Below are 26,239 nucleotides of genomic sequence, written 5' to 3'. Positions count from 1 at the left end.
GGATGCATTGGTGATTATTTTCCCAAATTCCCTGGACTCAGGAAAGGTCCCGGCAGATTGGAAAACTGCTAATGTAACACCCTTATTTAAGAAGGGAAGTAGACAAAAAGCTGGAAACTATAGACCAGTTAGCCTAACATCTGTGGTTGGCAAAATGTTGGAGTCCATTATTAAGGAAACAGTAGCAGAGCATTTGGATAAACATAATTTAATAAGACAGAGTCAGCATGGTTTTATGAAGGGGAAGTCATGTTTGACAAATTTGCTCGAATTCGTTGAGGACGTAACCTACAGGGTGGATAAAGGGGAACTAGTGGATGTAGTGTATTTGGACTTCCAAAAGGCATTTGACAAGGTTCCACACAAAAGATTACTGATCAAGATAAAAAATCACGGGATTGGCGGTAATATACTGGCATGGGTGGAAGATTGGCTATCTAACAGAAAACAAAGAGTTGGGATAAATGGTTCGTTCTCGGGCTGGCAATCTTACTAGTGGTGTTCCGCAGGGGTCAGTGCTGGGACCCCAACTCTTTACAATCTATATTAACGATTTGGAGGAAGGGACCGAGTGCAACATATCCAAGTTTGCTGATGATACAAAGATGGGAGGGAAAGCAGTGAGTGAGGAGGACATAAAAAAACCTGCAAAAGGACATAGACAGGCTAAGTGAGTGGGCAGAGATTTGGCAGATGGAATATAATATTGGAAAGTGTGAGGTTATGCACTTTGGCAGAAAAAATCAAAGAGCAAGTTAATGGGCCAGAAATTCCAGGCCAGAAGCGTGAGTACGGTTGGCTTACTCACGCTTCTGGCCGTTGGAAATGCCGGTGTTCAGCATGAACAGCGCATGCGGGGAACGCCGGCATTTCCAGACCTCGAGCGCGTGCGACTGCACAGGCAGCGCTTGCGCAGTGAACTTCGTGGATTTCATTCATGAAATCCGTGAGGTTAAGTCCTTAGAAGTTACACTGAAAAAAAGCAAGTGTAAAGTGGTTCATTGGCTGCGGAGGAAGATATATTTTATCGTGGAGCTTTTGAAATGCAATATTTTTGTTTGGGAAAGGGAGGGAAGTTATTTTAAGAAATTTTAAGTAAGTTTTAAAGTTAAAATTTTTTTTTTTTTTAAAGGGTTTTCAGAACGGTAGGTAGAAGGAGCAATTGTGGCTGTGTGAATGGAATGTGAGAATGAGTTATGTATGTATGTCCACATATATTCCTTTACGTATATGTATGTATGTTTTATATTCCTTTACTATGAATGTATGTTTTTAATTATGATTTTCCAATAAGTTACTTTCTCTGAAAGTCATAATTAAATAATACATTCATACACATAAGTAAAGGAATATATACATAACACGCAAAGGAATATATACAGACATACATACTTTCAGAAGCTCCACGATAAGAAATATCTTCCTCCGCAGCCTCTGTAGCAACTGTACCCATGCTTTTTTCATGTGTAAGTTGTAATGACTGGACCTCACTGAAAGCATTAATGAAAGCGGCGAATTATACTGCGCACGCGCTGCATGTGCAGTCGCACGCGTTCTGCCTCTGAACCCCTTCGTTCAGAGGACAGGAAATGCCGGTTTTCCCCACATGCACTGTGCATGCTGAAAACCGGCATTTCATCCGGCCAGATGTGTAAGTACCCCGACCGTACTCGCGCATTTGGAAGGGAATTATTGGGCCAACATTTTACATGTCAATAAAATAAAAAATTTAACACTTGCACGACTTGCCCCCTCGCATCTGCGACTGAGGGTCCAAGGAGGTGCATTGCGCAAGAGGTCATCATCGGACGTATCCTCACACTGTTCCCTTTGGGGAACTGTATGAAGTGGTGGAAGGATTTATGGCCGTGATTAACGCTCATTCCGTGACCGTAACCATCTTTGAACCAGCCATTAGGGTGGTTAGTCCTATGGCGGGAGGGTTTTACGGGCTCCCACAACCCATCTGATGGGGGGGGGGGGCCACCAACACCCACGGACGCAAGTATCCCGCTGAATGTCCACCCAGAATTTAAGGTTGGAGCTCCGACTCCACTTGCCGGGACTGTCTGGAGTGGGGTTCAAAACCCTACTCCTTCTGGCCCAGCGGCGGGGATGCTTACTGCTACGCAAAAGGCCCACTCCGCACAAAAGGTGACACCCATACGTTTCCTGCGCCTTTTCCCTCCCCGTGACTGGAGCCCTATGCTGCCATTTCACGTTGCTAATCGGATTGGACGTTTGTCATAGCGGTAGGATCCCCGCCGCTGGGCCAGATCAGGGTAGGGTTTCGAACCCCGCTCCAGACAGTCCCGGCAAGTGGAGTCGGAGCTCCGGCTCTAAATTCTGGGTTGACATCCAGTGGGATATTTGCGTCCGTGGGTGTGGGTGGCCCCCCCCTCCTTGTATAGCTTGTGGGAGCCCGTAAAACCCTCCCGCCATAGGACTAACCGCCCTAATGGCTGGTTCAAAGATGGTTACGGTCACGGAATAAGCGTTAATCACGGCCATAAATCCTTCCACCACTTCATACAGTTCCCCAAAGGGAACAGTGTGAAGACACGTATGACGACGACATTGCTAAATAAATAAATGGAATTTAAAAAATTCTTTTAGGGCTTTTAAAAGTCTTTAAATTGCTTTAATTCTCTTTAAAACTACTTCAGATTACTCAAAATAATGTAAACATTTTAAAAAGTTGATAAAAGTTACCAAAATCTTCAAAAAACTTCCAAAAACCTATTTAAACTGCTGCTTTGCATGTAAAAAAGCAAAGCAGCTTGACAGAAACATTGGGGGCGTGTCCAATGAAACTGAGACCTCAAGGGGCGTGTCTCACTTACACTGCACGCTCCTGGGTCCGCGCTGGCTGCACTCCTGGGCGGCGTGACGTCATACGCTGCCCGGGAATGTGCTTTCTATTTCTCCAAGTTCAGGCGCCCCAGAAGCTGATCGGCAGGAGCGCGGGGTAAGTGCAAATACGGGGCTTGCACGCGCTGCAAGCCCCGTTCTGGAATTTCTGGCCCATTATCTAAATGGAGAGAAACTGCAAAGTGCTACAGTACAAAGGGATCTGGGGGTCCTGGTGCATGAAACACAAAAAGTTAGTATGGAGGTACAGCAGGTGATCAGGAAGGCCAATGGAATCTTGGCTTTTATTGCAAGGGGGATGGAGTATAAAAGCAGGGAAGTCATGCTGCAGTTATACAGGGTATTGGTGAGGCCACACCTGGAATACTGCGTGCAGTTTTGGTTTCCATATTTAAGAAAAGATATGCTTGCTCTCGAGGCAATTCAGAGAAACATAGAAACATAGGAGATAGGAGCTGGAGTAGGCCATTCGGCCCTTCGAGCCTGCTCCGCCATTCAATGTGATCATGGCTGATCATCCAAATTCAGTACCCTGTCCCTGCCTTTTCCCCATATCCCTTGATCCCTTCAGCCTCAAGAAACATATCCAACTCTTTCTTGAATATATTTAATGAACTGGCCTCCACCGCCCTCTGTGGCAGAGAATTCCACAGGTTCACCACTCTCTGGGTGAAGAAATTCCTCCTCATTTCAGTCCTAAATGGCTTACCCCTTATCCTTAGACTATGACCCCTGGTTCTGGACTCCCCGGCCATCAGAAACATCCTTCCTGCATCTAGTCTGTCCAGACCTGACAGAATTTTATAGGTTTCGATGAGATCCCCTCTCAATCTTCTAAACTCCAGTGAGTATAAGCCCAATCGACACAATCTCTCCTCATACGTCATTCCTGCCATCCCAGGTATCGGCCTGGTGAATTATCGCTGCACTCCCTCCATGGCAAGAACGTCCTTCCTCAGGTATGGTGACCAAAACTGCACACAATACTCAAGGTGCGGTCTCACCAAGGCCCTGTACAACTGTAGCAAGACATCCTTGTTCCTGTACTCGAACCCTCTTGCTTTGAAGGCCAACATACCATTTGCCTTCTTAACCGCCTGCTGCACCTGCATGCTTACCTTCAGCGACTGGTTCACTCGGTTGATTCTGGAGATGAGGGGGTTGACGTATGAGGAAAGGTTGAGTCGGTTGGGCCTCTACTCATTAGAGTTCAGAAGAATGAGAGGCGATCTTATCGAAACATATAAGATTGTGAGGGGGCTTGATCAGGTGGATGCGGGGAAGATGTTCCCGATGATGGGTGAGACTAGAACTAGGGGGCATAATCTTGGAATAAGGGGCTGCCCTTTCAAAACTGAGATGAGGAGAAACTTCTTCACTCAGAGGGTAGTAAATCTATGGAATTTGCTACCCCAGAGAGCTGAGGAAGCTGCAACATTAAATAAATTTAAAACGGAGATAGACAGTTTCCTAGCAGATAAGGGAATTAGGGGTTACGGGGAGAGGGCAGGGAAGTCGATGTGAGTCTAGATTCGGATCAGCCATGATCCGATTGAATGGCGGAGCAGGCCCGAGGGGCCATATGGCCTACTCCTGCTCCTACTTCTTATGTTCTTATGTGGGAAGGGATGCACTCAGCCCTCTGACCTGCTGAGACACCAGCGAGTTCACACTGGAGAGAAGCCATTCACCTGCTCCGTGTGTGGGAAGGGATTCACTGAGTCATCCACCCTCCTGTCACACCAGCTTGTTCACACTGACGAGCGACCCTTTAAATGTTCTGACTGTGGGAAGAGCTTTAAAAGCTCTAAGAGCCTTAAGAGACACCAGCGTGTTCACACTGATCATAGAATCTAACAGCACAGAAGGAGGTGATTCGGCCCATCGTGTCTGTGCCGGCTCTTTGAAAGAGCTGTTCAATTTAGTCCCAAACCCCAGCTTTATCCCCAGAACTCTGCAAACTAGTCCTCTTCAAGTACATGTCCAATTACCGTTTGAAAGTTCCTGTGGAACCTGATTCCAGCATCCTTTCAGATGGTGCGTTCCAGATCTTAACAACCCTCTGTGTGAAAACAATTCTCCTCATTCCCCTCTAGTTTTTTTAGCAACTATTTTAAATCTGTGCCCTTTGGTTACCGACCCACTTGCCAGAGTGAACAGTTTCTCCCTACTTGCTCGATCAAAACCCCTCATCATTTTGAACACCTCCATTAGGTCTCCTCTTAACCTTCTCTGCTCTAAGGGGAACAATCCCAGCTTCTCCAATCTCTCCACATAACTGAAGTCCCTCATCCCTGGTACCATCCTGGTCAACCTCCTCTGTACCCTCTCCAAGGTCTTGACATCCTTCCTAAAGTGTGGTGCCCAGAACTGTACACAAGACTCCAGCTGAGGCCAAAACCCTGCAGCTGTACAAAACCCTGGTTAGACCACACCTGGAGTACTGTGAGCAGTTCTGGGCACCACATCTTAGGAAGGATATATTGGCCTTGGAGGGAGTGCAGCGTAGGTTTACCAGAATGATGCCCGGACTTCAAGGGTTAAGTTACGGGGAGAGATTACACAAATTAGGGTTGTATTCCCTGGAATTTAGAAGGTTAAGGTGTGATCTGAGCGAAGTTTTCAGGATATTAAGGGGAACAGATAGGGTAGATAGAGAGAAACTATTTCCGCTGGTTGGGGATTCTAGGACTGGGGGCATAGTCTAAAAATTAGAGCCAGACCTTTCAGGAGTGAAATTAGGAAACACTTCTACACACAAAGGGTGGTAGAAGTTTGGAACTCTCTTCCGCAAACGGCAATTGATGCGAGATCAATTGTTAATTTTAAATCTGAGATTGATAGGTTTTTGTTAACCAAAGGTATTAAGGGATATGGGCCAAAGGCGGGTGTATGGAGTTAGGTCGCAGATCAGCCATGATCCCATTGAATGGTGGAACACACTTGAGGGGCTGAATGGCCTCCTCCTGTCCTATGTTCCTAACTAGTGATTTGTAAAGGTTTAGTGTAACTTCCTTGTTTTTGTATTCAATGGCCCTATTTACAAAGCCAAGTATCCCATACGCTTTCTGAACTGCCTCACCAACTTGCCGTGGCACTTTCAAAGATTTGTGAATATGGACCCCCAGGTCCCTCTGCTCTTGAACCCCCTCAAAATAGTCCCATTTAGATTATACGGCCTCTCCCTATTGTTTCTCCCAAAGTGCATCACTTCACACTTATCCTCATTTAATTTCATCTGCCTTGTGTCTGCTCATTTCACAGTCTGTCTCTGTCCTCCTGAAGTCTGCTACTACTATGCTCACTATTTACTACATTGCCAAGTTTTGTATCATCTGTAAACTTCAAACTTGTACAACTTTCCCCAAGTCCAGGTCAGTTATATATAACAAGAAAAGCAATGGTCCTAATCCCGACCCCTGGGGGAACCCACTGCATACTTCCCTCCAGTCAGAAAAACATCCCTCAGCACTGCTCACTGCCTCCTCTCCCTTAGCCAATTATACCCAAATTACCATCAGCCCTTTAATTCCCTGTGCTTCTATTCCCCGAGTAAGTCTCTTATGTGGTACTTTATCAAATGCCTTTTGAAAGTCCATATATACAACATCTGCTGCACTACCTTCATCAACCCTCTGTTACTTCATCAAAGAACTCAATCAGGTTAGTCAGACACGATTTACCTTTAACAAATCCATACTGGCTGCCCCTTATTAACCCATGCTTCTCCAAGTGAGAATTAATTTTGTCCTTGACAATGGTCTCTAGTCGTTCACCCACCACTGACATTAGACTGATTGGCCTGTAGTTACCAGGTTTATCCCTCTCCCCTTTTTTAAACAGGGTGTAACATTTGTAATCCTCCAGTCTTCTGGCACCACTCCCATATATCTGAGGGAGATTGAAAGATTGTGGTCGGAGCTTCTGCTATCTCCACTCTAGCTTCCCTCAGCAATCTGGGATGCATCCCATCTGGACCGGGTGACTTGTTAACTTTGAGTGGTGACAACCTATTTAACACCTCCTTTCTATCCATTTTTATCCAATTTCTCTACTCCCCCGTCTTCTACTGCGACATTAACTTCATCCTCTTCTTTTGTGAAGACAGATGCTAAGTGCTCATTCAGTACCTCAGCCACGCCCTCTGCCTCCGTATGATGAGCTCCTATTTGGTCCATAATCGTCCCCACCATTCCTTTAACTATCCTTTTACTTTTCATACGTCTATAAAAGATTTTTGGGTTCCCTTTTACGTTACCCACTAATCTTTTCTTGCATTTTCTCCCTTGTGTCAGCTGTGGCTCAGTGGGTAGCACACTCGCCTCTGAGTCAGAAGGTTGTGGGTTCGTAGTCCCACTCCAGGGACTTGAGCACATAAAGCTAGGCTGACGCTGCAGTGCTGAGGGAGTGCTGCACTGTTGGAGGTGCCGTCTTTCTGATGAGACTTTAAACTGAGGCCCCGTCTGCTCTCTTGGGTGGATGTAAAAGATCCCATAGCATTATTTTGAAGAAGAGTAGGGGACTTTTCCCCGGTGTCCTGGCCAATATTTATCCCTCAACCAACAGAACAAAAACATTGTTGTTTGTGGGAGCTTGCTGAGCACAAATTGGCTGCCGTGTTTCCCCCATTACAACAGTGACTCCACTTCAAAAGTACTTCATTGGCTGTAAAGAGCTTTGAGATGTCCGGTGGTCGTGAAAGGCGCCATATACAGGAAACTTTGTGCTATCCGGAGGTGAACCATCCGGCAAGCTGGAGCCACCGGCAAAAATCAGGAGCCATTTTTTATTCTTTTTTGTTTGTTTTCTTTTCTTTTTTTTTCCACAGTCAAGCAGTGCAAGGTAGCTATAGCAACAGCTTTAACTACAGACGCTTGCAGCCACACCCGAGTGTTTAGAAGCTGTTGCTAAGCAACAGTGTTTGTTGTCAGATACGGAGATAAGAATCTCCGTATCTTTCAACATTAACTCTGGAGTGTCCGGCAGTGTTGAGGGAACAGCAGCAGCTCGGTCCCGTCGGTGCCGGATAGCACAAAGTTTCCTGTAAATGCAAGTCTTTCTTTCATATATCCTTTTTCAATTTCCCCCGCACTCTCTGTATTCTCCTGGTTTTTGACTGTATTCTGTACCTGACATTTGTCGTAAACCTTTTTCTGTTTTATTCTAACCTCTACATCCTTTGTCATCCAGGGAACTCGAGCTTTGGACGCCCCATCTTTCCTCCTTATGGGAATATGCTTGGTTTGTACCCGGTGTCAAATTTTGTTTTATAACGTGAAGCGCGTTGGGACATTTTACTACATTAAAGATGTTATATAAATACAAGTTGTTGTTATTGTCTGAAACTAACAAATTCCACAGAGGAAAAATAACAGTATTTTTACTCCCAAATATTAAATATTTTGTTCCACGAACTTTATCTGCTTTTATTGATGAATTTAAAAAGTCTATTAAAACCTGAGCCAGTGTGTTGTGAGACAAAGAGCCTTGTGTCCAATAAGGGGAATAAAGGCCCACAGCCTCCCCTGGCCCCGGGCCCTGAACAAGGGACTGGAGAAACTCGCTGCCCTGCGGATCAGACAATCAGCCGGCGCTAGTCCCGCCCCTCGGGCTCCCCGATTGGTTGGAGGACCCGCCGCCGGCTCGCTCCTCCAGCCCCGCCCCGCTCGCTCCCTATTGGTCGGAAGCTCCCGTCAGTCACCCGGGCAGTGTGAGCTGAGCATGCGCGGAAAAAATATAAAAATATGGCCGAGGTTATGATCTGAAGTTGTTGAACTCGATATTGAGTCCGGAAGTGCCTAATCGGAAGATGAGGTGCTGTTCTGATTAGGCACTTTACAGCCTTCCGGACTTAATATCGAGTTCAACAATTTCAGATCAAAACCTCGGCCCCTATTATATTTTTTATCCACACTTTTGGTTTGTGCCTTTTCCTTTTTTTTCACTCTCTCCCACATGGCAGCTGTCCTTCACTCTGCCAGCGCATTTCACACTTCATCTAGAGCCATTGTCTGTTTCTTTACCTGTCCTATTACTATCTCGTCTCACCTTGAATATCTCTTAATGTCTCTTCTTTCATTCCCACCCCCACTTTCCCAGCCCCCAAACTGCCTTTTAATCTGTTTCATTCCTGCTTTTTTTTCTCAGTTCCGTAGAAGGGTTTCAACCCGAAACATTGACTCTGTTTCTCTCTCCACAGATGTTGCCTGGCCTACTGAGTTTTTCCAGAGTTTTCTGTTGTTATTTTGGATTTCCAGCATCCGCAGTATTTTGCTATCGAGAGAGCTCAGGGAGCGGGTTAATGAACCCCGGGGGGACGCGGGCCGCTCACACCCCGAGCTCAGGGAGCGGGTTCATGAACCCCGGGGGACGCGGGCCGCTCACACCCCGAGCTCAGGGAGCGGGTTCATGAACCCCGGGGGGACGCGGGCCGCTCACACCCCGAGCTCAGGGAGCGGGTTCATGAACCCCGGGGGGGCGCGGGCCGCTCACACCCCGAGCTCAGGGAGCGGGTTCATGAACCCCGGGGGGACGCGGGCCACTCACACCCCGAGCTCAGGGAGCGGGTTCATGAACCCCGGGGGGACGCGGGCCGCTCACACCCCGAGCTCAGGGAGCGGGTTCATGAACCCCGGGGGGACACGGACTGCACACACCCTGAGTGCGGCCCCAGGCCCCATTATTAAAACACTCAACATTATCCGCTTCACAAACACCCGGGGTGGGCCTCAGGCCCCGAACAAGAGCCTGCGGGCCGGGCGTTTGCCCCGAGCGGGGCGGCAGCTGCGGGGCTTTATCTCGGTGACAGGCCCGGGGTAACGGCCGCCATCTTGAGAGACTCAGGGGGCAGCAGGGCGCATGCGCGGCCCCCTTGGCCAGGAACCAGGAGGAGAGAATCTTGTCAATTTCTATCCTGGACTCACAGTGATGGCTTTTGTAAACTCCTTTTACAGGCTGTGAGAAGGGCAGCATTTACACACCGCAAACTCAAACCAAACATCACATCAAGATCTGACAGAGTCACTCCATTCATCAGGACCTGAATATCACGGCCTTTGAATGTGGAAGGAGAAATGTTTGTCTGTTCTGTCTGTGGGAAAAGATTTCAAACATCAGTGTGACTGGAAAAGTACCGAGACACCCACACCCGAGTGAGAGTGTTCCACTGCACTGACTGTAGAAAGAGCTTTAACCAGTTACACAGCCTGAAAAAACATCGCAACATTCACAGCGGGGAGAAACCATACACGTGTTCTGTGTGTGGACGAGGCTTCAACCGATCGTCCAACCTGGAGAGACACAAGGACACCCGCACCACGGAGAAACCATGGAAATGTGGGGACTGTGGGAAAGGATTCCATTGCCCGTCCCAGCTGGAAACTCATCAATGCAGTCACACTGGGGAAAGGCCGTTCACCTGCTCCGTGTGTGGGAAGGGATTCACTCGCTTGTGCATTCTGCAGACATGATAGCGAGTTCACACTGACGAGAGACCATTCAGCTGCACTGACTCGGGTTTGGCTCAGTTCAACACTCACTGGTTCCCCTCTCTCTCCTCCCCTGAAGGTACTGACTCTGGCTGGGTTCAGTTCTACACTCACTGGTTCCCCTCTCTCTCCTCCCCTGAAGGTGCTGACTCTGGCTGGATTCAGTTCTACACTCACTGGTTTCCCTCCCTCTCCTCCCCTGAAGGTACTGACTCGGGTTTGGCTCAGTTCGACACTCACTGGTTCACCTCTCTCTCCTCCCCTGAAGGTACTGACTCTGGCTGGGTTCAGTTTTGCACTCACTGGTTCCCTTCGCTCTCCTCCCCTGAAGGTGCTGACTCTGGCTGGGTTCAGTTCTACACTCACTGGTTCCGCTCCCTCTCCTCCACTGAAGGTGCTGACTCTGGCTGGGTTCAGTTCTACACTCACTGGTTCCCCTCTCTCTCCTCCCCTGAAGGTGCTGACTCTGGCTGGGTTCAGTTCTACACTCACTGGTTCTCCTCTCTCTCCTCCCCTAAAGGTACTGACTCTGGCTGGGTTCAGTTCTACACTCACTGGTTCCCCTCCCTCTCCTTCCCTGAAGGTGCTGACTCTGGCTGAGTTCAGTTCTACACTCACTGGTTCCCCTCCCTCTCCTCCCCTGAAGGTGCTTACGCTGGCTGGGTTCAGTTTTACATTCACTGGTTCCCCTCCCTCTCCTCCCCTGAAGGTGCTGACTCTGGCTGGTTTCAGTTCTACAGTCACTGGTTCCCCTCTCCTTCCCTGAAGGTGCTGACTCTGGCTGAGTTCAGTTCTACACTCACTGGTTCCCCTCCCTCTCCTCCCCTGAAGGTGCTGACTCTGGCTGGGTTGAGTTCTACACTCACTGGTTCCCCTCCCTCTCCTCCCCTGAAGGTGCTGACTCTGGCTGAGTTCAGTTCTATACTCACTGGTTCCCCTCCCTCTCCTCCACTGAAGGTGCTGACTCTGGCTGGGTTCAGTTCGACACTCACTGGTTCCCCTCCCTCTCCTCCCCTGAAGGTGCTGACTCTGGCTGGGTTCAGTTTTACATTCACTGGTTCCCCTCTCTCTCCCTCCCCTGAAGGTGCTGACTCTGGCTGGGTTCAGTTCTACACTCACTGGTTCCCCTCCCTCTCCTCCCCTGAAGGTACTGACTCTGGCTGGGTTCAGTTCTACACTCACTGGTTCCTCTCCCTCTCCTCCCCTGAAGGTGATGAGTCTGGCTGGGTTCAGTTCTACACACCCTGGTTCCCCTCTCTCTCCTCCCCTGAAGGTGCTGACTCTGGCTGGGCTCAGTTCTACACTCACTAGTTCCCCTCCCTCTCCTCCCCTGAAGGTGCTGACTCTGGCTGGTTTCAGTTCTACATCACTGGTTCCCCTCGCTCTCCTCCCCTGAAGGTAGGTCCATGGAATATGCTGCCCCAAAAAGCTGTAGAAGCTACATCATTACATAAATTTAAAACAGAAATAGACAGTTTCCTAGAAGTAAACGGAATTAAGGGTTACGGGGAGCAGGCAGGAATTTCGACATGAGTCTAGGTTCGGATCGGTCATGGCCCTGTGGGTAGCAGAGCGGGCCCAGGGGCCGTGTAGCCCAATCCTGCTCCTATTTCGTGTGTCTAATTCTGTTAGATTCAGGAGATGGTTCTGTGATAATAGATTGGCGGTTAGGATCAGGTCAGCCCTGATCTTATTGAATGGCGGAGCAGGCTCGAGGGGCCGATTGGCCTACTCCTGCTCCTATTTCTTATGTTCTTATGTTCTTATGTAAGGTTGTGACTCTGGCTGGGGTCAGTTCTACACTCACTGGTTCCCCTCCCTCTCCTCCCCTGAAGGTGCTGACTCTGGCTGGGTTTAGTTCGACACTCACTGGTTCCCCTCCCTCTCCTCACCTGAAGGTGCTGACTCTGGCTGGGTTCAGTTCCACACTCACTGGTTCCCCTCCCTCTCCTCCGCTGAAGTTGCTGACTCTGGCTGGGTTCAGTTCCACACTCACTGGTTCCCCTCCCTCTCCTCCCCTGAAGGTGCTGACTCTGGCTGGGTTCAGTTCTACACTCACTGGTTTTCCTCCCTCTCCTCCCCTGAAGGTGCTGACTCTGGCTGGGTTCAGTTCTAAACTCACTGGTTCCCCTCCCTCTCCTCCCCTGAAGGTGCTGACTCTGGCTGGGTTCAGTTTTACACTCACTGGTTCCCCTCCCTCTCCTCCCCTGAAGGTACTGACTCTGGCTGGGTTCAGTTCTACACTCACTGGTTCCCCTCCCTCTCCTCTCCTGAAGGTGCTGACTCTGGCTGGGTTCAGTTCTACACTCACTGGTTCTCCTCCCTCTCCTCCCCTGAAGGTGCTGACTCTGGCTGGGTTCAGTTGTACACTCACTGGTTCCCCTCTCTCTCCTCCCCTGAAGATGCTGACTCTGGCTGAGTTCAGTTCTACACTCACTGGTTCCCCTCCCTCTCCTCCCCTGAAGGTGCTGACTCTGGCTGGGTTCAGTTCTACACTCACTGGTTCTCCTCCCTCTCCTCTCCTGAAGGTGCTGACTCTGGCTGGGTTCAGTTGTACACTCACTGGTTCCCCTCTCTCTCCTCCCCTGAAGATGCTGACTCTGGCTGAGTTCAGTTCTACACTCACTGGTTCCCCTCTCTCTCCTCCCCTGAAGGTGCTAACTCTGGCTGGGTTCTGTTCTACACTCACTGGTTCCCCTCCCTCTCCTCCCCTGAAGGTGCTAACTCTGGCTGGGTTCAGTTCTACACTCACTGGTTCCCCTCCCTCTCCTCCCCTGAAGGTACTGACTCTGGCTGGGTTCAGTTTTACACTCACTGGTTCCCCTCCCTCTCTTCCCCTGAAGGTGCTGACTCTGGCTGGGTTCAGTTCTACACTCACTGGTTCCCCTCCCTCTCCTCCCCTGAAGGTGCTGACTCTGGCTGGGTTCAGTTCTACACTCACTGGTTCTCCTCTCTCTCCTCCCCTGAAGGTGCTGACTCTGGCTGGGTTCAGTTCTACACTCACTGGTTCCCATCCCTCTCCTCTCCTGAAGGTGCTGACTCTGGCTGGGTTCAGTTTTACACTCACTTGTTCCCCTCCCTCTCCTCCCCTGAAGGTGCTGACTCTGGCTGGGTTCAGTTCTACACTCACTGGTTCCCCTCCCTCTCCTCCCCTGAAGGTGCTGACTCTGGCTGGGCTCAGTTCTACACTCACTGTTTCCCCACCTTATGAACTGCTTCGGGCACTTTGTTAAACACACACACAGCAGAAGTTAATAATCTGATGGGAGATCACTGACGCTGGTAGTGGGGTTAATGCTTGAGTCCATTATAAAAGATGTAATAGCAGATCACTTGGAAAACAGTGACAGGATCAGACAAAGTCAACATGGATTTACAATAGGTAAATCGTGCTTGACTAATCTGGAATTTTTTGAGGATGTAACTGGTAGAATAGATAAAGGAGAACCAGTGGATGTGGTGTATTTGGACTTTCAGAAGGCTTTTGATAAGGTCCCGCATAAGAGATTAGCGTGCAAAATTAAAGCACATGGGATTAGGGGTATTGTACTGACTTGGATAAAGAACTGGTTGACAGACAGTAAGCAAAGAGTTGGAATAAATGGGTCTTTTTCCGAGTGGCAGGCAGTGACTAGTGGGGTACCACAGGGATCGGTGCTAGGACCCTAGCTATTCACAATATATATTAATGATCTGGACGAGGGAACTAGATGTAGTATCTCCAAGTTTGCAGACGACACAAAGCTGGGTGGGCGTTTTTGCTGTGAGGAGGATGCCGAGAAACTCTAGTATGATTTGGACAGGTTGGGTGATTGGGCAGATGCAGTATAATGTGGATAAATGTGAGGTTATCCACTTTGGTGTCAAAAACAGGAAGGCAGATTATTATCTGAATGGCACTAGATTGGGAGAAGGGGAAGTGCAACGAGACCTGGGTGTCCCTGTGCACCAGTCGCTGAAGGCAAAATGACGGGAGCTCCGGACCAGTAGGAAGAGGGGGCGGGGCTGGAGGACCGAGCAGGCGGCGGGTCCTCCAACCAAGCGGAGTGTGTGAGGGGCGGGGCTTGACCTTTAAACCTGAACAACAGAAGGTGAGCTGAGCATGCGCAGACCTTGGCATTTTCTATAGTATGGCGCTTGAGCAGCCATAAGATGGGAAAAGACAACGGAATAAAAGTGCAAAAGGAAAAAAGGAAGATAAAAGGCAAAACAAAGTAATATCGGCGAGGAATAACGAATGTCTTGATGGCTGGGTCCTGTGAGTGATAACAGCAAGAAGAAGGAAATTTGAGTAGTCATTTTCTTCTTTTACGGGATTTGAGAAAGTGGTCGGCTTCTATTCTGTGGAAAAGTTGAAAACTGTGGACAAGGATCATGACATTACATGGTTAGATAACATCAAGTGAAAGCGAGGAGTTATTAGAGTGCCAATAGGACTGGCGTAGAACTGGTATTTACTTGTTTTGTTGAAGAAGTTTCGGGTTTCTGGTTGAAAGTATTTACTTGAAGTTTTAATTGATTTCTGATATGGTTATGGGACTTTGTATATTATGGTGTTATTTAGTGTTAAAGCCTTCCTCAATGTACGGACGAACGAATGCTCACGTGAACGCACGCATGCGGACACAAATAATACGCTCGCACACACGCATACACAATGGATCTTACGTTCGACCGAATGAAGGGCCCTCGCTCCCCAGGATGAAGGCCGGCATCCTATTGGGTGAGCGTGAGGCCTGTCTGGATAAATGAACGAACACACGCATGCACGCAGGTAGACAAATGACACGCACGCACGCAGACATGTACAATGGAATTTACGCTTGACCGAACGAACGAACGGAGGAATGAATGACTGAATGATTGAGCGATGCCCGTAGGACTGGTGTATACGGGTTCTTTCTTTTCTTGGTTTATTAAATAGTGGCAGTTTGTACTGTAAACATTATTGATTTACCTGTAAAAATTTATTATTGTATTCATATTGTTGACCATAAAGCTGTTTTTGAGGCTTTATCCTTTTTATTGTGGTCAATGAATGTAATGGATTTACTGTGTAATTGATGAGTTGTATAAGTACTCACACCCCGAGCTCAGGGAGCGGGTTCATGAACCCCGGGGGGACGCGGGCTGCTCACACCCCGAGCTCAGGGAGCGGGTTCATGAACCCCGGGGGGACGCGGGCTGCTCACACCCCGAGCTCAGGGAGCGGGTTCATGAACCCCGGGGGGACGCGGGCCGCTCACACCCCGAGCTCAGGGAGCGGGTTCGTGAACCCCGGGGGGACGCGGGCCGCTCACACCACGAGCTCAGGGAGCGGGTTCATGAACCCCGGGGGGACGCGGGCCGCTCACACCCCGAGCTCAGGGAGCGGATTCATGAACCCCGGGGGGGACGCGGGCCGCTCACACCCCGAGCTCAGGGAGCGGGTTCATGAACCCCGGGGGGACGCGGGACGCTCACACCCCGAGCTCAGGGAGCGGGTTAATGAACCCCGGGGGGACGCGGGCTGCTCACACCCCGAGCTCAGGGAGCGGGTTCATGAACCCCGGGGGGACGCGGGCCGCTCACACCCCGAGCTCAGGGAGCGGGTTCATGAACCCCGGGGGGACGCGGGCCGCTCACACCCCGAGCTCAGGGAGCGGGTTCATGAACCCCGGGGGGACGCGGGCCGCTCACACCCCGAGCTCAAGGAGCGGGTTCATCAACCCCGGGGGGACGCGGGCCGCTCACACCCCGAGCTCAGGGAGCGGGTTCATGAACCCCGGGGGGACGCGGGCTGCTCACACCCCGAGCTCAGGGAGCGGGTTCATCAACCCCGGGGGGACGCGGGCCACTCACACCCCGAGCTCAGGGAGCGGGTTCATGAACCCCGGGGGGACGCGGGTTGCTCACACCCCGGGCTCAGGGAGCGGGTTCATGAACCCCGGGGGGGCGCGGGCTGCTCACACCCCGAGCTCAGGGAACGGGTTCATGAACCCCGGGGGGACGCGGGCCGCTCACACCCCGAGCTCAGGGAGCGGGTTCATGAACCCCGGGGGGACGCGGGCCGCTCACACCCCGAGCTCAGGGAGCGGGTTCATGAACCCCGGGGGGACGCGGGCCGCTCACACCCCGAGCTCAGGGAGCGGGTTCATGAACCCCGGGGGGACGCGGGCCGCTCACACCCCGAGCTCAGCGAGCGGGTACATGAACCCCGGGGGGACGCGGGCTGCTCACACCCCGAGCTCAGGGAGCGGGTTCATGAACCCCGGGGGGACGCGGGACGCTCACACCCCGAGCTCAGGGAGCAGGTTCATGAACCCCGGGGGGACGCGGGCCGCTCACACCCCGAGCTCAGCGAGCGGGTACATGAACCCCGGGGGGACGCGGGCTGCTCACACCCCGAGCTCAGGGAGCGGGTTCATGAACCCCGGGGGGACGCGGGCTGCTCACACCCCGAGCTCAGGGAGCAGGTTCATGAACCCCGGGGGGACGCGGGCCGCTCACACCCCGAGCTCAGGGAGCGGGTTCATGGACCCCGGGGGGACGCGGGCCGCTCACACCCCGAGCTCAGGGAGTGGGTTCATGAACCCCGGGGGGACGCGGGACGCTCACACCCCGAGCTCAGGGAGCGGGTTCATGAACCCCGGGGGGACGCGGGCCGCTCACACCCCGAGCTCAGGGAGCGGGTTCATGAACCCCGGGGGGACGCGGGACGCTCACACCCCGAGCTCAGGGAGCGGGTTCATGAACCCCGGGGGGACGCGGGCTGCTCACACCCTGAGCTCAGGGAGCGGGTTCATGAACCCCGGGGGGACGCGGGCCGCTCACACCCCGAGCTCAGGGAGCGGGTTCATGAACCCCGGGGGGACGCGGGCTGCTCACACCCCGAGCTCAGGGAGCGGGTTCATGAACCCCGGGGGGACGCGGGCCGCTCACACCCCAAGTGCGGCCCCAGGCCCCATTATTAAAACACTCAACATTATCTGCTTCACAAACACCCGGGGTGGGCCTCAGGCCCCGAACAAGAGCCTCCGGGCCGGGCGTTTGCCCCGAGCGGGGCGGCAGCTGCGGGGCTTTCTCCCGGTGACAGGCCCGGGGTAACGGCCGCCATCTTGAGAGGCTCAGGGGGCAGCAGGGTGCATGCGTGGCCCCCTTGGCCAGGAACCAGGAGGAGAGAATCTTGTCAATTTCTATCCTGGACTCACAGTGTTGGCTTTTGTAAACTCCTTTTACAGGCTGTGAGAAGGGCAGCATTTACACACCGCAAACTCAGACCAAACATCACATCAAGATCTGACAGAGTCACTCCATTCATCAGGACCTGAATATCATCGGCCTCTGAATGTGGAAGGAGAAATGTTTGTCTGTTCTGTCTGTGGGAAAAGATTTCAAACATCAGTGTGACTGGAAAAGCACCGAGACACCCACACCCGAGTGAGAGTGTTCCAGTGCACTGACTGTGGAAAGAGCTTTAACCAGTTACACAGCCTGAAAAAACATCGCACCGTTCACAGCGGAGAGAAACCGTACACGTGTTCTGTGTGTGGATGAGGCTTCAACCGATTGTCCAACCTGAAGAGACACAAGGACACCCGCACCACGGAGAATCTGTGGAAATGTGGGGACTGTGGGAAGGGATTCCATTACCCATCTCTGCTGGAAACTCATCAATGCAGTCACACTGGGGAGAGGCCGTTCACCTGCTCCGTGTGTGAGAAGGGATTCAGTCGGTCATCCCACCTGCTAACACACCAGCCATTTCACACTGGGGAGAGGCCATTCACTTGCTCTGTGTGAGAAGGGATTTAATCATTCATGCAACTTGCTGACACACCAGCGAGTTCACATGTGACTGCAGGGGTTGGATTCTGCTCTTAATCACATCCAGGACTGAACCATGTTCATTCTGACAGTTGGGGTTTGTTTCTGCTGATTTTAATAACCCTTATAACTGGGCTGGAGTTTAATATTCTGGATATATAGCTGATTGAGTTGTCGGGGCTGCAGTGTTTATTTAAGAACCGCTGTCTCATCTTTCCCCTTAATTTCTGATTAGAGTCCCTGAATTATTTTACAATAAAATTATGAACTTTTACTTCATCCCTTCATCACATCTGGCATTGGAGTCCAGAAAGCAGCTTAAAAACTGTTGCACACGACAGCTCCTTGCAACAGTCTCCACCCCAGATCCCCAATGGTGCAGGGAAGGACCCCCGCGTAGAAAGCCCTCCACTGGGGAACCTCGCCTCCGCCAGACAGCAAGATGACCCGCCAGGCCGGTTGACATTGAGCGATAAACAGAATTAATCAATAAATGATACAGAAACCCAAGTCCCCGGGTCCTCAGCCCTGGTGTGAAGTACGCTGGCCACCAATTTTCCGTTACTAACTCGCACCTCAGGCCCTGCCCAGTCTGGTTTAATTACTAAATGTTTTCTAACTCGGGTTCAGGCCTGTCATTCTGACAGAAACTTATGAGGCCTTATTTTTTTGTGTGACCTACCCGAGAGGCTTTAATAAACTGGCAATAAGATTTTTATTTTTAAGGGAGGAAAGAGGTGAAAAACGCCACTGGCGATGCCTCAAAACTCACAAACAAAGAAATCCACTTCATCAGTGCCCCTGCCACAGGACTCAATATCCACCCCCTCCACCACTGGTGCACTGTGTCTGCTGTATGTACGGTCTACAAGATGACCACGGTCAGGCCGTGTGGAGTCAAAGGGCCAGGCAGCAGAATGGATGGAAAGATCACAACAAACTTCCCTTAACTCCAACCCTCTGATTTCTGTTTTGTAGCCATCTTTCCATCCATTCTGCTGCCTGGCCCTTCACTCCACACGGCCTGACCTTGGTCATCTTGTCGATCTTACATACTGTTTATGGATAACAAGCTGGTTACAAAACAGGAAACAGAGAGTAGGCGTTGGGAGTAGCTACTCAGACTGGCAAAAGGTGGGAAGTGGTGTTCCACAGGGATCGGTGCTGGGACCACTGTTGTTCACCATTTACATAAACGATTTGGACTCGGGAATTGAAAGAACAATTTCAAAGTTTGTCGATGACACCAAATTGGGAGGTAGAGTTAATTCTGAGGAAGACAAAATGCAAGAAGACATTAATAAATTTCAGAATGGGCGTGTAATTGACAAATGAATTTCACTATAGATCAGTGTGAGGTGGTGTGTTTTGGTGGGAAGAATAAGGAGCCACACACTACTTGGACAACAAGGGGGTGAAATTGGGTTGCTTTGCGCCTCCTGCGATATTCAGCGGGAGGTTAGCGGTGGCGGTAGCCGGTAGCTCCCCGCGGCACTGCACCGCCGGCAATGACGTCATCGCCATGCGCAGCACCCCGCCTGCAACCTTGGGTTGCGACCCCTGACCTATCGTCGGACGATATGTCCGACAGGGTCAGGGGTTGATCTTGCAGCTGCGGCGGCGCCACTTAAAGGGCAGGTATCGGGTGGCAACTTTTTATTTTGGCCGACTGCCAGCACCTGCCCCCTTCCCCTTTCTTCTTCGGGGTGTCGGCCGCGATCGCTTAGCCCGGCGCTCCTCTTGATCAGACACCCCACTCCCCGGTGGTCCAGCAGGGCCCCGGTGTGTGCAGTGCAAGGCCCCTCCCCTTTAATCAGGGAGGGAGGTCTGCTATGACGCGGTGCTATGTGCCGACGGGCGTGGCGCTGTTGCACGAAGCGCCGCAAAATTCACTGGTAGCGCCCCACGAGGGAGGGGAGCACTTCCAGTAGCACCCCGCCTCCTGCCTGGGGCGCTACCACTGAATTTAATGCACAGGGGCGCTAACTTTTTTGGGGCACTAAAATTAGCCCCGGCGACGTTAGCGACCCAAAGGGGGCGCCACCGAATTTCCCCCTAAGTGTCTAAATGGGCTGGAGGAGCAGAGGGATCCAGGGATACAGATACACAAATCACTAAAAGTAGTGACACAGGTTAATAAGGCCATTAAAAAAAAAGCACTGAGTACATTCCTAAAGGAGCCTTCTGTTCCGTGCCTAGGAGCTCTGAACCGTGGCAGAGAGCGGCTGGGACACGTTTCTCACACGCCTCAAGAATACCCGCACGGAGCCTTTGCTGTCAGTGAAAAGAGACGAGAAAGACCAAAGTGCCGTTTGCCCCTCTCAGTGTGGCCCTGAAGGACTGTGTCCAGGCTGGAGTTCTGTTCCCGCCGTACGATCCTCCCCGAGATTGTCCTTTCTGAGCTCCAGCCAGGTGATGCTAAACACTCAGGTGGGAAAGAAGAAAATCTACAACAATGTGTTTAACACAAATCTGGTTTATTTGACATCTATCCAGAATATTAAACTCCAGCCCAGTTACAGGAGTTATTAACATCAGCAGAAACAAACACCAACTGTCAGAATGAACATGGTTCAGTCCTGGATGTGATTAACAGCAGCAATAACAGCAGAATCCAACCCCCGCAGTCACTTGTGAACTCGCTGGTGTGTCAGCAGGTTGGATGACTGAGTGAATCTCTTCCCACACACGGAGCAGGTGAATGGCCTCTCCCCAGTGTGAACTCGCTGGTGTGTCAGCAGGTTGGATGAACGAGTGAATCCCTTCCCACACTCAGAGCAGGTGAACGGCCTCTCCCCAGTATGAACTCGCTGGTGTTTCAGCAGGGTGGATGACTGAGCGAATCCCTTCCCACATACGGAGCAGGTGAATGGCCTCGCCCCAGTGTGAATGCGCTGGTGTGTCAGCAGGGTGGATGACTGAGTGAATCCCTTCCCACACACGGAGCAGGTGAACGGTCTCTCCCCAGTGTGAGTGCGCTGGTGTACAGTGAGTTCAGATGACTGCCTGAACCCAGTCCCGCAGTGAGAGCACCTGAACGGTCTCTCGTCGGTGTGAACACGTTGATGGCACATCAGTTCCCCGGAACTTTTATAGCACTTCCCACAGTTTGAGCATTTAAAAGGTCTCTCATCAGTGTGAGCGCGCTGATGATTCAGCAGGGTGGATGACTGAGTGAATCCCTTCCCACACACAGAGCAGGTGAACGGTCTCTCCCCAGTGTGAACTCGCTGGTGTCTCAGCAGATGCTTTTTGCTTTTAAATCTCTTCTCACAGTCAGAACATTTAAAAGGTCTCTTATCAGTGTGAACAAGTTGGTGTGTCAGCAGGTGGGATGAACGAGTGAAACACGTCCCACACTCGGAGCAGGTGAACGGCTTCTCCCCAGTGTGCACTCGCTGGTGTGTTTGAAGGTCGGATGACTGAATGAATCCTGTCCCACACTCAAAGCAGGTGAACGGCCTCTCTACGGTGTGAACTCGCTGGTGTTTCAGCAGGGTGGATGACTGAGTGAATCCCTTCCCACACACGGAGCAGGTGAACGGCCTCTCCCCAGTGTGAGTGCGCTGGTGTACAGTGAGTTCAGATGATCGCCTGAACCCAGTCCCGCAGTCAGAGCACCTGAACGGTCTCTCCCCAGTGTGAACACGTTGATGGCATGTCAGTTCCCCGGAACTTTTATAGCACTTCCCGCAGTCTGAGCATTTAAAAGGTCTCTCATCAGAGTGAACTCGCTGGTGACTCAGCAGGTTGGATGACTGAGTGAATCCTTTCCCACACACGGAGCAGGTGAACGGCCTCTCCCCAGTGTGAACATGCTGGTGTCTCAATAGGTGGGATGAATTAGTGAATCCCTTACCACACTTAGAGCAGGTAAACGGCCTCTCCCCGGTGTGAATACGCTTGTGTGTCAATAGGCCAGAGGATCGGCTGAAGCCTCGTCCACACACAGAACACGTGTACGGTTTCTCCCCGCTGTGAACGGTGCTTTTTGCTTCCATGTTCAGAGGCCGATGATATTCAGATCCGATGAGTCGAGTGACTTTGTCAGATCTTGATGTGGTGTTTGGTTTGAGTTTCCCGTCTGTAAATCCTCCCCTTCTAATACCCTGTAAAATTAATTTAAAACGGGGAGCGTGAGAGACAACCCAGAAAAACAAAGGCAGGTTGTGAAATTGAGCTCAATGAATTTGGTCATTTGTGGGGCCGGCACTAGAGAAAAGTGACCATGAAAGCTGCTGGATTGTCATAAAAACCCAACTGGTTCACTAATGTCCCTCAGGGAAGGGAATCCGCCACCTGGTCTGGGCCTACACACGACTCTGGCCTCAATGGGAGGAGAGAGAGAAAGAAGTGGGAGTGGGAGGGGGAGGGGGCGAAGGAGAGGAACTTTATACATCTGCAACTCGACCAGAACTTTGACAGAACCTCCAAAACCCGCAACCTCCACCACCTAGAAGGACAAGGGCAGCTGTTGCACGGGAGCACCATCATCTCCAAGTTCTCCTCCAAGTCACACACCATCTTGACTTAGACATATTCATTGTTACTGGGTCAAAATCCTGGAACTCCTTGCTGAACAACATTGTGGGAGTACCTTCACCACACGGACTGCAGGAGTTCAAGAAAGCGACTCACCACCTTCTCAACGGGCAACTGGGGATTGGCAATATTTGCTGCTCTTGCTAGCAATGCCCACACCCCAAGAATTAATTTAAAAAATTTGTATATGTAAACTGGATTAAAAGCCTCTACAGAAATACTTGTTGCTAAAACAATACTCTTTTATATTGTGTGGACAGTGTCTGTTTAACAAGCTAATCTCCCCCAGAATCCACCTCCCTTGACAGTCCCACATTGGAAATTGTTGGGCCCTCCTGGGCTCAGAAGTACTGGGGGTTAAACCCAGTAGCTTCTCCTCCATCTCCACTCCAGCTCAAACCGAAGCAACAAAAAGACCTACACAGGCGGCCAGGGACCTACCTTCCGTCAGCCTGCAATAAAACTCTTCCCGACAGCCACTGACTAATGGAGGCTGCAGCACCCACAATTCCCCGCACCCCAGAAACCGCTCTATCCAAGGCGCTGATTTCCCTGCTGAGAGTGCGCATGCTCCCCAGGGCCGCGGGCCATTCTGGGAACCTGGCTCCTGTCCTTTCTCCTGAGTCGGACTCGGTGGAAGCGGCTGAAGAAACCGGGAAGCGGCAGCTCGGAAGGGGGAGGCGCTGCACCCTGGGTTTCCTGGTGCCAGGGCCCTGGCCGCACATCCGCCGGGCTCGGCCGCTCTGATTCTGATTGAATTTTTTGATGAGGTAACAGAGAGGGTTGATGAGGGCAATGCGGTTAACATGGTGTACATGGATTTCCAAAAGGCGTTCGACAAAGTGCCACATAATAGGCTTGCCAGCAAAGTTGAAGCCCATGGAATAAAAGGGACAGTGGCAGCATGGATACGGAATTGGCTAAGTGACAGAAAACAGAGAACAGTGGTGAACGGTTGTTTTTCGGACTGGAGGAAGGTACACAGTGGTGTTCCCCAGGGGTCGGTACTAGGACCACTGCTTTTCTTAATATATATTAATGACTTAGTTTCAAAATATGCAGATGACATAAAACTTGGAAGTATAGTGAACAGTGAGGAGAATAGTGATAGACTTCAAGAGGACATAGACAGGCTGGTGGAATGGGCGGACACGTGGGAGATGAAATTTAACGCAGAAAAGTGCGAAGTGATACATTTTGGTAGGAAGAACGAGGAGAGGCAATATAAACTAAAGGGTACAATTCTAAAGTGGGTGCATGAACAGAGAGACCTGGGGGTATGTGTGCACAAATCGTTGAAGGTGGCAGGGCAGGTTGAGAAAGCGGTTAAAAAAGCATATGGGATCCTGGGCTTTATAAATAGAGGCAGAGTCCAAAAGCAAGGAAGAAACATAGAAACATAGAAGATAGGAGCAGGAGTAGGCCATTCGGCCCCTCGAGCCTGCTCCCCCATTCAATGCGATCATGGCTGATCATCCAAATTCAGTACCCTGTCCCTGCTTTCTCCCATATCCCTTGATCCCCTTAGCCTTAAGAAATATATCTAACTCCTTCTTGAATATATTTAATGAATTGGCCTCAACTGTCTTCTGTGGTAGAGAATTCCACAGGTTCACCACTCTCTGGGTGAAGAAATTCCTCCTCATCTCAGTCCTAAATGGCTTACCCTTTATCCTTGGACTGTGACCCCTGGTTCTGGACTCCCCCGCCATCGGGAACAGCCTTCCTGCATCTAGTCTGTCTAGTCCTGTTAGAATTTTATAAGTTTCAATGAGATCCCCTCTCATTCTTCTAAACTCTGGCGAATATAAGCCTAATCGACCCAATCTCTCTTCATACGTCATTCCTGCCATCCCAGGTATCAGTCTGGTGAATCTTCACTGCACTCCCTCCATGGCAAGAACATCCTTCCTCAGATAAGGCAACCAAAACTGCACACAATACTCAAGGTGTGGTCTCACCAAGGCCCTGTACAACTGCAGCAAGACATCCTTGCTCCTGTACTCGAATCCTTTCGCTATGAAGGCCAACATACCATTTGCCTTCTTAACCGCCTGCTGCACCTGCATGCTTACCTTCAGCGACTGGTGCACAAGGACACCCGGGTCTTTTTGCACTTCCCCTTTTCCCAATCTGCCGTTCAGATAAGAAGTTATATGATGAACCTTTATAAAACACTGGTTCGCCCTCAACTGGAGTATTGTGTCCAATTCTGCGCACCGCACTTTATGATGGAAGTGAAGACCTTAGAGAGGGTGCAGAAAAAATTTACAAGAATGATTCCAGGGATGAGGGACTTCAGTTACGTGGATAGACTGGAGAAGCTGGGGTTGTTCTCCTTAGAGCAGAGAAGGTTGAGAGGAGATCTGATAGAGGAGTTCAAAATCATGAGGGGTCTGGACAGAGTAGATAGAGAGAAACTGTTCCCATTGGTGGAAGGGTCGAGAACCAGAGGACACAGATTTAAGGTGATTGACAGAAGAACCAAAGGCGACATGAGGAAAAACGTTTTTACGCAGCGAGTGGTTAGGATCTGGAGTGCACTGCCTGAAAGGGTGGTGGAGGCAGATTCAATCACGGCTTTCAAAAGGGAATTGGATGAGTACCTGAAGGAAAAAGAAATTTGCAGGGTTACGGGGAAAGGGCGGGGAGTGGGACTAGCTGAAGTGGTCTTGCAGAGAGCTGGCACGGGCTCGACGGGCCGAATGGCCTCCTTCTGTGCTGTAACCATTCTATGATTCTATAAAATATTAGAAAGCTTGTGCCACAGAAGCACGGGTTTTATCTGCCTTTATTGATTAATTTAAAAAGTCTCTATTAAAACCTGAGCCAGTGTGTTGTGAGACAAAGAGCCTTGTGTCCAATAAGGGGAATAAAGGCCCACAGACTCCCCTGGCCCCGGGCCCTGAACAAGGGACTGGAGAAACTCGCTGCCCTGCGCATCAGACAATCAGCCGGCGCTAGTCCCGCCCCTCGGGCTCCCCGATTGGTTGGAGGACCCGCCGCCTGCTCGCGCCTCCAGCTCCGCCCCACTCGCTCCCTATTGGTCGGAAGCTCCCGTCAATCAGGCCGCGGGCCCGGGTCACGTGTCCCCGAGGAGATCATGTTGACCGTCCAACTGACTGCGCTCGGTCCGGGGCCTCGCGGACTCTCAGGTTTTTCTATTTCTCTTTATTCTCTCCCAATCCACCCCTCCCCCCACCCCGCGCGATTCTCCACCCAATCGGAGCGGAGAAAACTCACTTTGCGTCACCGATCGCGACTCTGGAACCGACACCAAGGCCTTCCCCGGAATGCCCCGCGCCGACTACGTCCGACAGGATCCGAGTGCGCAGGCGCAGCTCCGAGTGGGGGAGGGCTTGATCTCCAATGGGCATGCGCGGTTATTACCCTTGGTGACCGGGAGTGGTCGCTGTGCCGGACTCGGCCCCAACCGCCGTCCCGCCTGCGCATGCGCGGGCTCCTGACTGTCAATCAACCAACAGCCAGAAGAGGTCGCTGGTGAGAACACTGAAGAAATAAAGACTTGCATT

At 51.1% G+C, this 26,239-nt stretch overlaps 2 protein-coding genes across 3 annotated transcripts in view; one reads left to right on the top strand and one right to left on the bottom strand.

The window, feature by feature from the left end:
• LOC147119171 (uncharacterized) overlaps positions 1–26,239 on the top strand; it is a 169,253-nt gene that overhangs the window by 20,537 nt on the left and 122,477 nt on the right. The window lies entirely within an intron of this gene.
• Positions 20,792–26,058, bottom strand: LOC147119175 (uncharacterized). Of its 2 annotated transcripts, none has more exons than XM_085984878.1 (2): positions 25,950–26,058; positions 20,792–22,273 (listed from the first exon to the last, which is right to left on the bottom strand). In XM_085984878.1, the coding sequence occupies exon 2, from the start codon at positions 22,163–22,165 to the stop codon at positions 20,792–20,794; it is 1,374 nt and encodes a 457-aa protein (XP_085841004.1). In that variant the 5' UTR covers positions 22,166–22,273; positions 25,950–26,058. The 2 variants fall into 2 exon arrangements, with proteins under 2 accessions (XP_085841004.1, XP_085841003.1); XM_085984877.1 differs by lacking the exon at positions 25,950–26,058 and adding an exon at positions 24,782–25,533.

Source organism: Somniosus microcephalus, chromosome 4, assembly GCF_052327205.1.
Source record: "Somniosus microcephalus isolate GS21.2 chromosome 4, FLI_Smic_1.0, whole genome shotgun sequence".
In the NCBI taxonomy this organism is placed as follows: Eukaryota; Metazoa; Chordata; class Chondrichthyes; order Squaliformes; family Somniosidae; genus Somniosus; species Somniosus microcephalus.
This window is presented reverse-complemented; position numbering and strand designations above follow the sequence as displayed.